Source organism: Phascolarctos cinereus, unplaced genomic scaffold (assembly GCF_003287225.1).
Source record: "Phascolarctos cinereus isolate Bilbo 61053 unplaced genomic scaffold, phaCin_HiC Scaffold_2;HRSCAF=192, whole genome shotgun sequence".
Classification (NCBI taxonomy): domain Eukaryota; kingdom Metazoa; phylum Chordata; class Mammalia; order Diprotodontia; family Phascolarctidae; genus Phascolarctos; species Phascolarctos cinereus.
Window position 1 is genome coordinate 62449248 of NW_027555625.1, and position 17651 is coordinate 62466898.

The 17651-nt window shown below is 37.8% G+C and overlaps 1 protein-coding gene across 6 annotated transcripts in view; it reads right to left on the reverse strand.

Annotated features, from left to right (window-relative positions):
- Nucleotides 1-626: 626 nt before the first annotated feature.
- The window catches only part of CBFB (core-binding factor subunit beta), a 101221-nt gene continuing 84196 nt past the window's right edge, over nucleotides 627-17651 (reverse strand). For 3 of the 6 annotated variants that reach the window (XM_020989405.2, XM_020989408.2, XM_020989404.2), the window contains exons 6-7: nucleotides 5457-5558; nucleotides 627-2204 (exon numbers count right to left, since the gene is read on the reverse strand). In XM_020989405.2, the coding sequence (XP_020845064.1) occupies nucleotides 2182-2204; nucleotides 5457-5558 (125 nt within the window). In that variant the 3' untranslated portion in view covers nucleotides 627-2181. The remainder of the gene's footprint in view (nucleotides 2205-5456; nucleotides 5559-17651) is intronic. The other 3 variants (XM_020989406.2, XM_020989409.2, XM_020989407.2) reach the window with 1 other exon arrangement.

Below are 17651 nucleotides of genomic sequence, written 5' to 3' on the forward strand. Positions count from 1 at the left end.
TAAGGCAAGTCTTTAATAGAGATGAGTTCAAGAAAGATGATGCAACTTTCATTTAAATAGAGATTATGAAAAATATAAAATTGCATCAATAACTTAAAAAGGGGTACCACTTTAAAAAGTCTGCACTATTGGAAGAAAGGGCTCATGATCTTAATGCCAGCATTAAGATATATAGTAAGCAGCACAGTGCTAAATGATGATAGGAGACATTCAATATTTACAGAAAGATAGTGATGTTAACATGTGATTGAATCTACTTCTATTTAGTGATATGCCAAAACCCCTTTGCTCCAAGTGCTACAAAAAAAATCATCAGACTATCCCAGTCAAAATACAAGTGCAGAAGAAAGAATCAACAGGGATTTTATACAGTGGAGGCCTTAATATATTAAGAACTCCTCAACAGATGATTTCCTTAAGGGCTATATGAACAGTGTTAACAGTGTGAGTGTGTGTGTGTGTGTGTGTGTGTGTGTGTGTGTGTGTAAACATGGGAGCCAGACAATGCCAAATACTAACCAAGGTGAGAATAATGCATTCAAAATACTTATAGAAAAGATCAACATGATCTTTACTCATGTATTAATATTTAAGACCCTTTGAACACACTGCTTATCATGCATGACTTCAAATATATACCAAACACTTTTATTTTGAGATACAGGATATTATCTGTTCTATCTATAGCCATACTGAACATTACTTCTTTCTCCACAATCAAGTACATTATACACAATTACCTCAGTGAGACTTTAGTTCATTTACTGAACTGGACAGGAAACTGTTGGGTTTTTTCCCTTTAAAACCATAACATAGTTACTTTATTATAACTAAATACATCTTTGTAAGTTCATAAATGTGATGACAATTAATATGGCTGTGAAAAATATCAGGAAATTGGTGCCGAGTGACAACACTTTTTCCAGTTTTGTTTCAAACAAAGGATGATGATATCATTTTGGTAAGAAGCCTATTGTAAAAAAATATTCTTACACAAATTCATCTTGAACAATTTCTACTATGAATCTTGTTGGGAAATGCCATCAAGATTAACCATTCCTTTTTCTCCCTTAGAATAGTTCCTAGAAGACAACAGACCACTCATCTGCACAGGATTAACATTTCCTGCACAAGCCCGTCCTTTCACCATCTGGATTTTTTTTTTCAGAAACAACAAAAAAGGCACATAATAGAAAATACAGATAAAGTAGATATGTGAAACATGCTTTTTTCATACAATGATCACCTTTGTAACTGCTTCCTCACCGTCTCCAGTCTGACCAGCTGCTAAATCTGTGAAGATGCTACAGTATCCCCTTTTTTGGAATAACTTTTAAAAATCCCTGAATAAAACAGAAGTCAACCTGTGACTTCTTATGAGCTTTAGTAGAATATTTTTAAAGAAATAAACCACAACTTAAACTCATTCAATACAGAAAAGAAATCTAAAAACAGATCTGGACAGAATGTAGAGTAATATCAAATTTTAAAAACATTTAGGAAAGGAGGAAGGGAAACCAATTTGTTAGCATTAAAAAGGATACTGTAACTTTAACAACTGGAAACTTATGTTAGAAAGCTGTGGTAGCCAGCTCTGTGCTACTAGGTTTAGCTTGTAAATATTGTAAAAATAATGTGAAAAATATCATCTTACTGACATTTTACACTTGGAAAAGAAAAAAATGGCAAAAAACTTAAGAATGCATATCTAAAATGAAGCAATATAACAAAATTTCTAAAAGTCCATAAAAAATTAAAAATGTGTAGAAAAAACTTCTGTAATTTCTTGACCTATTTTTATGACATTAACTCCTTAATTAGAATTGAGAGGAGAAAACAGTTTTGCAAATGGACAAATTTTAATTTTACTAAAGTAATAACAAAAAAATAAGCTTGCATAGTAAAACAAAATTTCAAACTATCACTAGCTACATGCTAAAGGGAGAAATGCAGGTATTATAACATGAACATAGTGCAAACCATGGCAGTTCATGATGCCTGTGACTGCTTAAGGTCAGGAAACAGACCATAGTATATCCAGTTATCACAGTTTCTGGTCTTTTATTCAATTATCTCTGCTAAGTTGAAGCAATATATATGTCAAGATTGATGGTGACATCTGCTGTTGCTGCTAATTAACGTAGTTTGAGATCATCACCACTACCTAGATTGGAACCAGGGCTAGGGTCTTGTTGTCTTCTTGCCTGCAATGAGAAAATAAGAATTTGGGTCAAAAAAAAAAGTAATTTGAAAATCAGAACTCTGTATACTTAAACAATGAAGCACAGCACTAGAAATAAAGTTCATAGCTAAAAAATATGAATAAACCTTTCAATATATAAAACATTCAGATGTGAAAGTAAAACCTTAGGCAAAATAGTTATTATATTTATGATTTTTGAGTTTCAATAGACTATTACTTGTAGAATGTCACCACCAAAATACAAGAGAAAGTAAATAAATTACTTTATTTACAAAATCCAATTAACATAAAAATGTACCATGAGCACAGGATCAAATAAATTTAGTTTATGAGATGGTTTAATAGATAGTTATATGGTTAAGAAATGAGGTACCTCATGTCTACTGAAAAAGGGCTTACAGAATTCTATCTCCTTGAAGTCATCTTGGTTTTAACTAGAGGTAACTTGAAGACAACATAATATAGAAAGCAGCAGCAACTGTGGCTCAACAGGAATCAGTGAAAGATTTGAGAGTGTGGTAGCCTGGCTCTGATACTCGCCAGCTGTATGTCTATGGATGGGCAGCTCATTTACCCTTAAGTTTGTTTCTCATCTGTAAAATAGGTTACTAGTCCTTATACTATCTACTTACAGAGGTGTTGTAAAGAAAGTATTTTGCAAATCTTAAGTCCTTAAAATGTAAATGAGCTTATTAATAATAAAAACAAATATCTGTAAGTGAATCATTACTAACTCTACCTACCTAGTATACTTATTGCCTTGTATATCACAAGCTATTCCTCATGCCTGGCATATGTTACCTCCTCCTTTCTGCCCCTCAGAATCCTTAACTTCCTTCAAAGTTCAATTTAGGGGCTACCTCTTCCACTAAATCCCCTCTGACCTTGCTACCCCTCTCCAAATGCAATGCACTCTCTCTCCTCAATTTTCCTTGTGCTATGCATATTTGTGTAGATAATCCATTTTGCCAGTATAAAAAAAATAGCTAGCATTTGGATAGTATTTTACAAATATTTCATTTTATCCTCACAACAACCTTGGGAGGTAGATGCTATTATTATCCTCATTTTACAGATGAGGAAAAAGAGGCACAGAGAAGTTAAGAGACTTGCCCGAAGTTACACAGCTAATGACTATCAGAGGGAAGATGAGAACTCAGGTCTTAATTTAGGCCCAACACTATCCACTGCACTAGCTACAGCCTAGTTGAGTATAAACTCCCTGAGGAACCCGGAATGTTTCATTTTTGTTTCTAGTGTCTACACAGCCTCTTTTAGAAAGTAAGCACTTAACAGATATTTAATTGATAGACTCAGATTGACAGGAACAGATTCGGGAACCTGGGCCCATAGAGATAACACCTCTTGGTAGCAGAAATAGGTTGAGAACTCTGGCCTACTTCCCAGCCAAGTGACTGTTCCTTACATTTCTATCCCATCCTCTCCATCTTCAAATCATGACATATCCTTATGAAACAGAGTGATGCCATGGAAAGAGCCCTGGCTTTGGAGTTTAGGGACTGAGACTTTGTTACATGTTGAATATACGCTCAGGGAGGCATTTGAGGTCATTGGGGCTCCCTCTCCTCATCTGTAAAAGGAGGAGTTCAACTAGATGCTCTTGAAGGTCCCTTCTTCCCTAAATCCTGGAACGTCATAAATGAAGGCCGAAGAAGGTGAGTTAAATGCATTAGACAGAACAGGTTAGACAGCAAGCATCTCCTAGCATGATATGACTCTAACAAGTGTGACATTCCAATTCAGTATTCTGTAATATGTCAACAGGCTAGTCATTTGAGAAATCACACCAGGCTTTCAGCATGATTTCAAGCTAAGTAACCCCAGTCTTCTTGCTGTTCCTTCTACAAGAAATTCCACCTCCTGGGCTCTGTTCATCTCACTGGCTGGTCCCCAATTCTGGAATTTTCTTCCTCTTCACCTCTACCTACCTTTGTCTTCCTTGGCTTCCTTCAAAATCCCACCTTCTAGAAGAATCCCCCTAAATGTTAATGCCCTCCTTTCCTTCTGTTGACTTAGTGCCAATTTAGCCTGACTTGATCTTGTTTGCACTCAGTTTTTCGACTGTCACCCTATTCCCTCCTCCCCATTAGACTGTGAATTGCTCCAGGCTGTTCCCCCCCCCCTTTTTTGGGGGGAGGGGATAATTCTAGTGCTTAGCACAGTGCCTGGCACATAAGAGGTTCTTAAAAGTGTTTACTGACCAACTAGGGCTCTTGGGTTTCTCTGCCCCTTGGTGGTTGTTGGTGTTAGTGGTGGCAGGGCTGGGGAAGAGGTACTTATCCACAAAGGTTGCTCCTTTTAATGATGGCATACTGGGAAGAGACTAGAGGCAGGACCAGTGATCTGGAAAGGGTGCAGGGCACTGCTGTTACTGCTGCTTGTGGGCTTACCTCCACTGAGTTCTGAGGAGAGATGGTAAGCAGTGGTTTGCTCCATCTCTCCCTCAGGCTGCCTTGCCGCTTCAGACAGGCTGGGTGTCATGCTGCTGTGGCATATTACCAACAATGATTTGCATATGAGAAGTAACATGAAAGATACATACATCATTTATGTCTGACTGCATGATGTGGGTCAATACATACACAAGTATTGCACTGAGATCCAGGAAATATTAAGAGAACTGTAGGAAGACTTTTTGTATTTTGAGTAGATCCCCTTTCTGTGGAGAATTTAGATAAAGAATTTAGACAAGAATTGCAGGGGATAAGAGAAGCTGTAATGTGTGCCAGTAAAGTGACTGTTGAGGTTGATAAAATCATGGCTCCACTGAAGCGTCTGGTGTGGTGGGAAGAGTCTTGCTACGGACTGAGAAGACCTGCGTTTCAGCCCTAGCTCTGCCGTCTGCTCCCTGGGTGACTGTGGACCAGCCCCCACCTCAGCATCATATTTATGGTCACTGCATTAGTTTCAGGGACATGGCTTTAGATTGATATGATCCATACAAGTGTGCTATTAAAGCCTTCAAGTTTGTTAGATACCATGAAGCTGTTCTTCAAAAAATCCATGTCTAGTGCCCATACGAATACATAATACAACAAAGACTGAAAGAGAAAAAAACTGAAAGCTGAAAGTTTGAAGGAGAAATATTTTAAAATTTTCCTTATTTTGATAAGAAAAATTTGTTTCTTTGACTTTTACTCAATGGTCTGAAAACTGTATTATAACCTTAAAACCAGCTCACTTTCTAATCTAAAATATTAAATATACAATATGAAATGAAGTTATAACTCACCTCTCTGGACCACAGTTTCCTCTTCTGTAAAATGAGGGATTTGGACTAGGTGCTCTCTATGGTGTGCCCCTTCCAGTTCCAGCATTCTAGGGCTCTGACTCTCTAGCAAAAGGGATAAGGAAAGGGGACTGGACCTGTGATTTCATCAGTACAGGGAACTCCCAGGTGAAAAAACTTCTACTGTATATAATACAAGTCAGCATCTTCTCTGCAACTTAACAGTCTTAGAGAGGTTAAATAACTTGCCTGGAGTCATACAGATAAGGCCAGGACTTAAAAGCAAGTCTTCCTGAGTTTTGAGCCTGGCTTTTTATCCACTATGCCTTGCTATCCCTGAGTTAGGATTTCAGAGACTCCATGAATTTGTTGGAAAAAAAATTTTTTTTGATAACTATATCTTAGTACAATTGGTTTTCTTTGTATTCCTATGTATTTAAAAACATTATTCTGATAAAGGGTCCACAGATATCATCAGAATGCCAAAGGTGTGCTACAAAAAAGGTTAAGTAGAAGTCTGCCTATACAATATTCTGAAAAGGGAAGACAAAACTTGTCTTCCTCTTGTCTCTCTTTTCTCCTCATTTCCCCACCCATTATCTGTTATTACTACTTTTTGAGTCTTGGGCAAATCATCTTGTCTTTGTTTTTAAAATGTAGATAATATACAGCATTTATCTCATAGTAATACCACAAAAATTAATAAGGCATTATATACAAAATGATACTGGTGCCTTCGATTATAAAGAAAGATGTTCATTTTAAGGAAATATATTACAACATTTTAGTTTCGTTTTTTTAAAAAAAATTCTGAATTCAACACCACCAAACGAAAAGGACATTTCCATAGAGTAACAGAAACATAGGTGTCTACATGATGCCTGCATGTATTTTCTATGTGATCTCACTTGATCTTCACAACAACCCTGGGAGGTAGGTGCTATTATTTTCCCCATTTTATAGAGAAGGAAACTGTAGCTGATAAAGGTTAAGTAACTTATCCAAGGTCACAACGATAAGTGTCTGAGGCAGGATTTGAACTTAGGTCTTCTTAATTCTAAGTCCAACATTTTATACGTATATGAAGGTGTAGGGTGTGTGTATGTACACACTGCCTCATGAAACTTCAAATCTCTTTATTATATATACCTTGCTTTCTTTTTAAATATGTAATAAATTTAACATGCAACCTTCAAAATTCTTTTACCTGTGATTCTTTCTGGCTTTCCTTCTGTGTATTAAAAAAATGCTTCAATGACCCTTTTTTCCTTTTTTTTTTGGGATACTGTGTTCCTATCTCTCCCTTCCCTTTCTTGCCCTTTTCTCTCCAACTGGAAAAAAAATAAAGTCCCTGTAACAAACATTCACAGTCAGGCAAAACAAATTCCTGCATTGGCTATGTCCAAAAACATCTGTCTCATTCTGTATTAATGATGGTCCACCACCGATTCTGTGAGGACACAGACAGCATGCTTCATTACCAGCCTCTGGAATTGTGGTTGGACACTGCACTGGACTGAGTTCTTAAGTCCTTTAAAATTGTTTTTCTTTATAATACATTTTAAAAGGAAGGTACCTGCTTACCTCACCTAACAGTGTTAGCTGTTCCTCCAATTTAAAGCATTAGGTGAAATGATGTTATATATGAGTAAGTTAAAGCCATATTTATGTCATCTGATTTTTGCTTTGGGTGATCAAATGTTACAGACGCATTTTTTGATGCTGCAATAGTTTGCTTAAAATATATTAATGATGCTACTGTAAAATGAGACAAATATCCTATTCCAATCCCTGGCTATGTTGTGCAGGTGACCCTAGGTTCTCTAAAACTATGTCAAAAGACTAAGTCAGTCGGTCAATAAATATGTATCAAACACTATTACATTGCAGGCACTGTACTAGGCTCTGGGGATACAAAAAAAGGCAAGAGACAGTTCTTGCTCTCAAATAGATTATGGTCTAATAGGATGATATGTCAATAATTATGTACAAATGAGGTACATAAGGATAAATAATTAAGTTGGAAGCCACTAGAATAAGGGTGTGTGTGTGTAGGAAAAATCTTCCTTTGAGGGTGGGATTTTAGCTGGGATGTGAAGGAAGCCAAGGAAACCAGGAGGCAAGGCTGAAAAGGTAAAGTATTATAGACATGGGGGCTAGCCAGTGAAAATGCCTACAGCAGGGAGGTAGAATGTCTTGTTTGAGAAACAGCCAGTAGGGCAGTGTCATTAGATGACAAAAGTACAGGGGGAGGGTTTATAAAGTGTGAGAAGACTGGGGATAGTGGGTGGAGAGGTTATGAAGAGCTTTGAATACCAGAGGATTTTCTATATAGAGAGAACCACTGGAGTTTACTGAGTGGTTGTGATGGTGGTGATATGGTTAGACCAATGCTTTAAGAAGACTACTTTGACAGAGCAGTGGAAAGTAGATTGGAACGGGAAGAGAACAACCAGAAGGCTACAGTAAACTATCCATGTGCAAGGTAATGTTGGCTGGCCTGTACCAGGATGGTGGCAGAAGGGGTGTATACTACAGATGTTCTAAAGGTAAAACTAAGTGGCTTTGACATATGAACCTAGGGAGGATGTTGGTATCCTCAACAGAATAGGGAAGTTAGGAAGAGGGGAGAGTTTGAGGGGAAAGATAATGAATTCAGTTTCCAACATGCTGAGTTTAAGATATCTAGTATAAGATTGTCCAATAGGCACCTGGAGATCCAAGAATGAAGGTCAACAGAGAGATAAGGGCTCCATGAGTAGATATGAGAATCATCAGCAGAGAGAAATAGTATAGTGGGAGATGAGAAGAGAGCCCAGGACAGAACCCTGGAGGACACGCAGGATTATAGGGTATGACCTAGATGAAGATCTAGCAAAGGAGAATAAGAAAGTGGCCAGATAGGCAGGAGGAGAAGCAGGTGGGAGCAATGCAGGGATGTACTGGAGCTAGTTCTAACCAGCTTGGAGAGAGAGTTAAATTTTTAGTGTGAGCATTTATGCTGCAGAAATCAGCAATTGCTGCAATCATGGCTTGATTTATTGTTTTGTTGATGAGAAAGTGCTGAAAATTCGAAGCAAACAGAAAAGTGTATGTGCATACATCCTCCCCCCCCCCAAGGTTGTTAAACATTTATCAGCATACTTTTGTAATGCTCTATAAACACTGCTTGAGCTCAGGAGTGACCTAGAAGGGTCTAGACAATGAGGTTATTCCAAGACTCTATAGGCCTGGTGACTGTAGGCTAATAATGATAACAACAATAATAATAATTGGCATTTGTGCTTTATCTAATTTGAGCTTCACAACACCCCTTGAATAATGTCATGAAAACCTAGAGAGAAGAGAGTGATTGACAATGTCAAAGGCTGCAGAGTGTTTAAGAAGAATGAGGACTGAGAAAAGGATTTGCAGATTTGGCAGAACTCATTGGTGACTTTGGAGATAGCAGCTTTGGTTGAATGATGAGGTGAGAAGCCAGACTGCAGAGGTAAGAAGAGAGTGAAAAGGGAAACGGAGACACCTATGGTAGATGGCCTTCTCAAAGAGTTTAGTCACAAAATAGACGGCAGATATATTTATTGCATAGTGGGCATATTTTCATGTTACTGTTTTTTTGCTTCTTCTATACTGTCATTCATTTCTATGTATTTGCACTCCCAATCTGTTGTTCTCTCTTTTGTTTATTTGGTGAGACTACCATTGCAGATTCAAGTTTTTCTATCCTGCTCATTATTTTTGCCATATAAGATATAAATTATGCTCTTGTAATTCTCATTTTTCTTTTAAACCACTCAAGAACAGTGTGCTGTGGTTCCACGTTCTCCTCAAATTCCACAGGATGTTCTCTGTCTCTTCAATTGTTGGATCATTTTCCTTCATCTTATAGTATTTATTCATAGATACCTGAACTAATTTATTAAATTTGAAGGCCATTTTTTTCTGTTGTTCCAGTTTATGTTCAAGGTCTTGGAGATTTCTTTTTCCTGGAATCTTTGGTACTTTTAGTGTCTCTGTCTCTTTTCCTCATCACTCATGTCTACAGTCTCTTCCCTCTGACTGTGATTTCCTTGAGGATGGTATTTCAAAGCATCTCAGCCTCCTCCCACACTGGATAATTCATGGTTCACCATCCCAGGTCTCTGTACCAAATGACTTTTGGGTGGTCAGAACTAGCTCCAGCTGAATACTGTGTTCCTTCCTTCAAGCTCTGTGGAGTGCTGCACAGCTCCTCACAAACACAATGTCCTGTCCTGGTAACCTATCACACTCCCTTAGTTCTTTGGTTCTCTGGCGCAGCACCAGCAGTTTAGAGCCTGCATTCTCCAGTTCCAGCAGTTCAGGGCTTCACAGCACTGGTCTTTGTGGGCTGTAGCCCCTGGCAGGCTCTTACTCCTGAAGGGCTGTGGCCAAGCTGGTTATCAAGGCCTGAAACATATTTCCATGGCCTGGAACCAGGGTCTCTAAGATAATGAAAAGAGGAAGGAGGAATGGAGTGCAGGGCTCATGTAAGTTTGTTTTGTCCTTGGGTCTGCTAGTATAGCTTCACCTTCGGTAGCATGTGAGATGGAGGATGGGTACTGAGTAAGCTCACAGTCAGTAAGTGTCAGTTCCTGGATTTTTTTTTTTAACCTTCTTTTGGATTCTGGGTGTCCTAGACCATGGAAACAGTTAAAATTGCTTTACCTTAGGTACATAATTTCTGTTTTGGAAAGGACTGGATTGGAGAAAATGTCTGGTCTACTGTCTTGTTGCTCTACGTTACCCAAAAGTCCAGCATTTGAAGGAAATTAGGGATATTAAGTGGTACAAGTGAGGAGGGAATGTATTCTAGGCATGAAGGATAGCCTGGGCAAAGACATGGAGATGGGAGATAGAGTATGTGAAAAAAGTAAAAAGGTCAGTTTGGCTGAACTGTAGCATTGTATGAAGGTGAATAATGTAGAATAAGGCCGGAAAATTAGGTTGGAGCCAGGTTGTGAGGTTTTAAATGTCAAGAGTTTGTACTTAATTTTAGAAGTGATAGAAAGCCACTGGAGCTGGGGAGTGTCATGGGTATTTCAGGAATATCACTTTTGATTGCTATGTGGTAGATGGATTAAGAAAGGAGAGATTTGAGGCAGGGAGGCAGATTAGGATGCTATTACAATAGACTGGGTGGTGAGGTGGTGACCAAGTGAGTAGAGAGAAGAGGTTGGATATGAGATTGGAGAGGTAAAATTGACAAGATTTTGTAATTTCAGAGAAGGACTTTTTAATTTGTCTTACAGCACATGCCCGAATGCTGTAGGTGCTTAATACTCACTGTCTGATTACAGAATACTGCTGCAGGTGTGATAAAGTTTAAGAAAAAATGACACATACCATGGGAAGCTATAATACATCACAGATGTATCAGAGAAGTACAGAACAAAATGGTTTTGTGAGGACAAAGGGCAAGAAGGTTACCAACTGGAGTGCAGGATAGGCTTCAAGGAAAAGGTTTCATCAGAGTTGGACTTCATGGATTCAGGAAAGTATAGCAATGTTTAGGAGATAGTCCAATTTGACTCAAATGCAAAGGGAAGTATGAGACGAAGCTGGAAGAGTATGGTGGAAAGGGGAAAGAGAAGAGGAAGGAAATAAGCTTTATAATAGTCCCTACTATGTGCCATGCACTGTGCTAAGTGCTTAAAAAAACCCAAAACAACCAATTATTTAATCCTCACATCAACCTAGTGAGGTAGGTGTTATTATTATCCCCATTTTAAATTGAGGAAACTGAGGCAAAGAGGTTAAGTGACTTGCCTAGGGTCACAGAGCTAGTGAGTGTCTGAGGCTGGATTCAAACTCTGGTGTTCCTGACTCCAGGCCTAAGGATCTATCCACTGCACCATCTAGCTGCCTAAGGAGGCAAGAGGAAGCTGATGAAGATTTCTAATCAGAGAAGTGATTGGATTAGAATCTATATGCATGAGGAAGATTAGTCAGTAGTATTTAAGATGGCTTGAAGGGGCAGAGAGAATATGTAGATTGCTGGGAAGTAGTGTGGTGGATTTGAGATTAAAATGAGATAAGGTAGCTGCTGTGAGAGGTGTGAAGAAAGAATGGAATAAAAATGAAAGAGAAGCTGAGGATGACACTGAGGTCGTGGTCCTGGGGGACTGGAATACTAATGGTGCCCTTGAAAGTAATAAGGAAATTGAGAATAGGGGTAGGTTTGGTTTCTGTTTTGGACATACTGAATTTGATATGTCTATGGTGTGTCCAGTTCAAAACATGAAAACCTGGTGATGCAGGATTGGAGCTCTAAAAGAGAGAGAGAGAGAGACAGGCCTAGGTGGAATCTTGGGAGAATAACCACAGTTAGTCTTACTTCTAAAGGCTTTGACAGGCTCTGTAAAAATTCAAAGTGACTAACATATTCTCAGTTACTTCAAAGAATCTAGGAGAAAGAAAGACTTTATAGTATTACAGTCCAACCAACATCTGACCAAGAATCTCCTATTAACACCCTCAAATGTAGGCTGTCTCTCTCTCTCTCTAAAAACAATAGTTAGCATTTACATAGATCTTTAAGTATATTATCTTATTTGATCCTCACAAGAAACTTGTGAGGAAGATGCAATTATTATCTCCATTTTACAGATAAGGAAACTGAGGCTGAGAGGTTAAGTGTCTTGCCCAGGGTCATATAGCTAAGGAAGTGTCTGAAGTGGAATCTGAAGTCAGGTCTTCCTGCTTTCAGGTTCAGTACTCTATCCACTGTGCCATCAGCTGCCTTCTCTGACTGAAGACCTCCAGTGAGTAGGCATCATTACTGAGGCTCATTTTACTTTTGAAAAGTTCTAATTGGTAGGAAGATTTTTTTTCTCATACCAAACTGAAAGTTATCTCTCCAATTCTGACCAACTGCTTCTAGTACTGCTCCATGGGTCAAAGTCAAATTACTGGAGCACGTTCCATTTCACCAAATCTCAGGGACACTCGATGAAGTAAAATTTAACTCCTGGCATTAGAATCTTCAGTTCATTCTGTTTATTACTCCCTCCTGCTAGCCTTTCTCCTACGTTTTCTATACTTGTTTCTCTATGTGGTACCAAATCTTCAGATTTGAGGGAAATTTACTTTCTCCTTACTCTTTCAGTTTAAAGTCCTCTTGATTAGATTTGCAAGAATCCAGGCAATTATGTTTTAAACTTAATCTATGTTATGATTGCTTAACAGTAATCTCTGTTTGGTATACACGACCTCTTGTCAAGAGCCTATATCTGACACCATGGTCCTCTGACAACACCTTTCGAGCCAACTTTTCATTTCTCTAACCCATTTTTCTCTTCTGAATCCTCAATGTTAAATCAAAAATAGTGATGAAACTGTCTTTATTCTGTGATTTATATTTCATTGACTTTTAGTCTGAATTGTAGTTAATATGCTAAATTCCTTTAGTCAAATTTAATGTTTTAAAAGCAACAGTCTACTTCTATATGCTCCATAAACTCTTAAGGCATACTTACTATTTATCAACATCACTCATTAATTTTGGGAGACAAAATTAGTCAAATCACATGGTTATTTCTATTTTCATTATTTAAATGAGATCCAAATAACTGAAATAGTTTTGTTTTCCAAAATAAAGTTTGCAAAGAAGTGATGCTTGTCTTTCATATACCATCAGAAGCTCTATTTATCTCACTGTTTAAATTTCTGCCATATCAAGTTTTTTAAGTCTAAATAAAATTCAACATCAGTTTCCATCTTTGCAAACTCTGTTAGAATTCTCAGATTTAAGCAGTTTTAATATTAACAGACCATACATACATGAAACTACCCAAAATATTACAATCAACAGGCCAATTCAAAGCTATACTGCAGTCATAGATCTAAAAATGCTATGGAATGCATGTGTATCAGAAAAACAATTTATGTTCTGTATAGAATCAATGCTGAATGCTGTATAAGATCAATTTTGTACAATCAGGGAACACTAACATAAGCATTTTGTTTCAGTCGATGAAGGTTAGAAAGGGGCTGAGCACTGAAGAAATCTTGACTGAAAGGAATCAATACTAATTATATATTTATAACATTACTGCCAGCCCACCAATAATACTTTGTGAGACTGTAAGGTTTCAGGCTTTTGTTCTAGAAAGAGAATGATGTTTAAAATGGCAAGATTGTGACTGTTCTTTTTTGACTTGTATGAGAATGCATGTTTCTGTTTCAGTGTTTGCTAACTGCATGGCAGGCTGGGTGATGCTGCATGGAAAGGATTATTATTATTATTATTATTTGCCATTAAAAAAACACTTTAAGCTTCTTTTCACACTGAGGCGATGAGACTTGAAAAGAAGCAAAGACAAGAAGAGGAGGCAGGCAACAGCAGCTGAAAGGCAACGCCTAAGGGCAACAAGATAGGAACAAACAGAAAGCACAGCCTCCACCTCAGTTTGCAAAAGGCATAAGGCATAACCTGACAAACTGCAGAGCAGTTAAGGGAAGGTGACTTGGAGGGGAAGGGCCTAGAAACCATATCATTTGAGCAACTTTTCAAAAAATGGAAGATAGTCAAGTAAAGATACATTTTAGATGAGACATGATAGCTCTCTGTATTTAAATATTTGAAGGCATATCATATGAAGAGGGAGCAAAACTTGTCCTGTGTTATGCAAAGGGCAGAATTTGGTCAAATAGGAGGGAATTACAAGGAGGCAGATTTTTGCTCAACATAAGGAATAATGTCCTAACAAGTAACTGTCCTACATTGAAATGGGCTGTGTCTTAATATATTAAATTTCTTGTTTAAAAAAAAGTACTCAATCAGAGGCTAAATGAGAAAACCTGTCCGGGACATGATAGAAGTACTTTCCAGATGGATGCAAAGTTGAATTTGATGGTCTTTAAGGAACACTTCCAACCTGTAAATTTTATGACACTGAAAGTATGATGTTCATAAGTTTCTATTCCATCATTATAGTCCTATCTGTTAGTAGGGTAGGAAAGAGGATTAATCAGAAAATCTTTTGCTACTACCTATTCAGTCCACAATGATTGTTCCATTATTCCTAACCCTCCAGATTCCAACCTTTCACTAATAATTATTTCACACAACTTTTAATATCAAATAGATATGAAGAAGCCTGAGCAGGGGGATACAAAATTTGATTTTAATAGTTTATGTAGACATCTCAATATATTAATTTAGTGAAGCTGCTTACTCCTGGGCAGCAAGGTGGTACAGAAGAGGAATGCTATTATATCCCTGGTTGATTTGAAACTGTAAATGGTTTCTATTTCTGTCAACTTAAAAAGGGTAAGACTTGGATGACCAAAGACTGGGTGCATCTAAATTGCACCATTCTTTGAGGCTATTCTCCCTGATGGCCACGACTGAGTAGAGGAAGTAAGTAAGAACACAGGTCTCTGAATCAACGAAAAATTATCTGGCTAGTCTGTTTTCATCAAGTTGAACATTTTAAAAAAGCATTTAGTTTTCTAAAGGAAATTTGGTCTAAAGACCAAAATGAAGGAAAACTGCTGTCAAAGAAGGAATTTTAGCACCAGAAAAGACCCTAGGAATCATCTAAATCCAATCTAATTACTCAAGCTTATAATGCTAGCTTGAACCCAGATCTCCAGAAAAGATAAACTTTTGGTACCAACTTACAGAGTTTACAAAGCACTTTAGAGTCTACAAAGCCCTTCCTTCAAAACAACCCAGTGATGTAGGGAATAGCAGTTTTATTAATATTTTACCAATAAGAAACTAATGCTGAGGAGTCAAGCCCATGGATCAGTGGTGAAATCTGAACTTAGGTCTCTTGACTCTCAGTCTGGTGAATATTCTATTAACAGTACTACAACTGCCACTAGATTGTACCTCACATTATTTCTAAGCCTAATCAATAACTTCTAATTGTGATGACTGCTAGAAGCTAAAGAAAACAGAGACAGTGATTCTAAGAATTACTGTTAGAGAAATGAATGGTGATCTCAGATCACTTTTCTAAAATATTCATGAAAAAGTAAAATCAGAGACAACAGACTGGAATAAACAGCTAATTTACAGCACTAAATATTTTGAAGATATAATAACTAAAATAAGGACATTATTTTACAATACCTCAGTTTGTAATATATCTCACATTACATAAATGAAATATGCAAGCTTCTATACTAGCTGTGCAGGCATTTCCAATTATAATTCAAGTCAACAAGCATTTATTTGTTTGTTTTTTAAGAAGAGCCTATTATGTATCAGGCACTATGCATACAAAGACAAAAGAAAACAGTCTCTGCCTTTTAGGAACTTACAATCTTCTGGGGGAAACATGATGTAGAGAAGTAAATACAAAACAGATACTAAGTAACTTTGTTTTGGTGGGAGGAGGGTTGAGTAGGAAAAACCACTGGGGCCCAGGAGTCAAGAAAGGGCCCTCACAGAAGGTGGAACTTGAGGGGAGCTCTTAAAGAAGCTGGGATCTCAAGAGGCAGAGGTGAGGAGGGAAGATGATTCCAGACCTGAGGGGAGCCTGGACAAAGATGTGTAAGTTGGAGGTGGAATGTCATGGATTAGAAATAGCAAATAGGAAAGTCTGGCTGAAATTTAGAACATTACATATTATGTGAAGGACACATAATGTCTAATAAGTCTGGAAAGACTGGCTGGGGTCTGTCCTGTCGGGCATAAAATGCCAGATAAGGAGTTTGCATTTTATCCTACAGCAGGGAGTCTTAACCTAGGGTCCATGAACTTGTTAAAAAAATATTTTAATAATTATGTTTAAAAATAACTGGTTTCCTTTGTATTCCTTCCTATGTATTAGAGAGCTGGTGGCACAGCAGATAGAGCACTGGGCCTGGCTCAGGAAATCCTGAATTCAAACGTGGCCACAGACATTTGCTAGCTGTGTGACCTTGGGCAAGTCACTTTATCTCTGTTTTCTCTGTTTCTTCAACTATAAATTGGTACCTTGCAGGGTTGCTGTGAGGATCAAATGAGACAATATTTGTAAAAGCAGTGCCTGGTACATAGTAGGCTCTAAATAAATATTCCTCTCCTTCCCCCACTTTCCCTATACTATGCATTTTAAAAACATTATTCTGATAAGGGGTCCATAGACTTCACCAGACAGCCAAAGGGGTCCAGGTCACAAAACCGGTTAAGAATCCCCGCCTAGAGGCAATACAGAGCACTGGAAAGTTGAGTGGGAATGACATGGTAAGCCCTAGGATTTAGGGATATTAATTTGGCAACCGTGTACAGAATGGATTGGAGAGTGGAGGGCCAGATGCAGAGATAGCAATTGGGACACTATACAGTGGTCCAGGAAAGAGGCTATGAAGGTCTGAATTGAGATGGTAGTCACATGAGTGGATGAGAGAGATGCAGAAAATGTTGTGGAGACTGGACTGACCAGACAAGTGGTGAGTGAGAGTGATGAGCTGAGACTAACTTCTTGGTTTTGAGCTTGAGTGACTAGAAGAATGTTGCCCTTAACAGAAAGTTAAGTTCAAATGCTGCCTCTGATAACCATGTGACCCCGGCAGCAATATTTAACTTCTTTCTGCTTCAGTTCCTTATCTGTAAAATATGGATAATACTATTTACACTATAGCCACTGGGAAAATGCTCTGTAAATCAATTAGCACTACAAAAATATGGGCAATAATTTTTTATTATGATGATAAAGCTAGGCTACAGAAGAAGGTAGATAAGAAAAATCTTTACCAGCTGGTACTTGCCTGACAAGCAGGCACTGGCCATCAACAAGCTTATTAAACCATATAATATCCTCATCAAAACTCTCTTAACTGGTTATCTTGGAGATTAACTGAAAACTGCAGGGCATTTTTTCCTAGCATTTATATATGAACTTTTTCCCCCCCAAAGGATCACAGAATTTAAGAGCTGGAAGGAACTTTAGAGATCATTCAGTCCAATTCCCTCACCTTAATGAGGCCTAGAGACTTCCCAAGGTCACACATAAAGAGTAGAACTGAAATTCAAACGAAGGTTTTCTGAATCCATATCCGGTATTCTTCCTATTCTGAATTTCTAATATAAACAATTTGATTTCGATTAGGGAGATGAAATTCCTACTCTAATTAATTAAAAAGAAAATGCATACATAGAAAAAAATCTGTCCACTAAGAGGACAATAGAGAAGATAAGATATGCTAATAACAGCCTTTGTTTATCACAAATGGAAGAAGGGA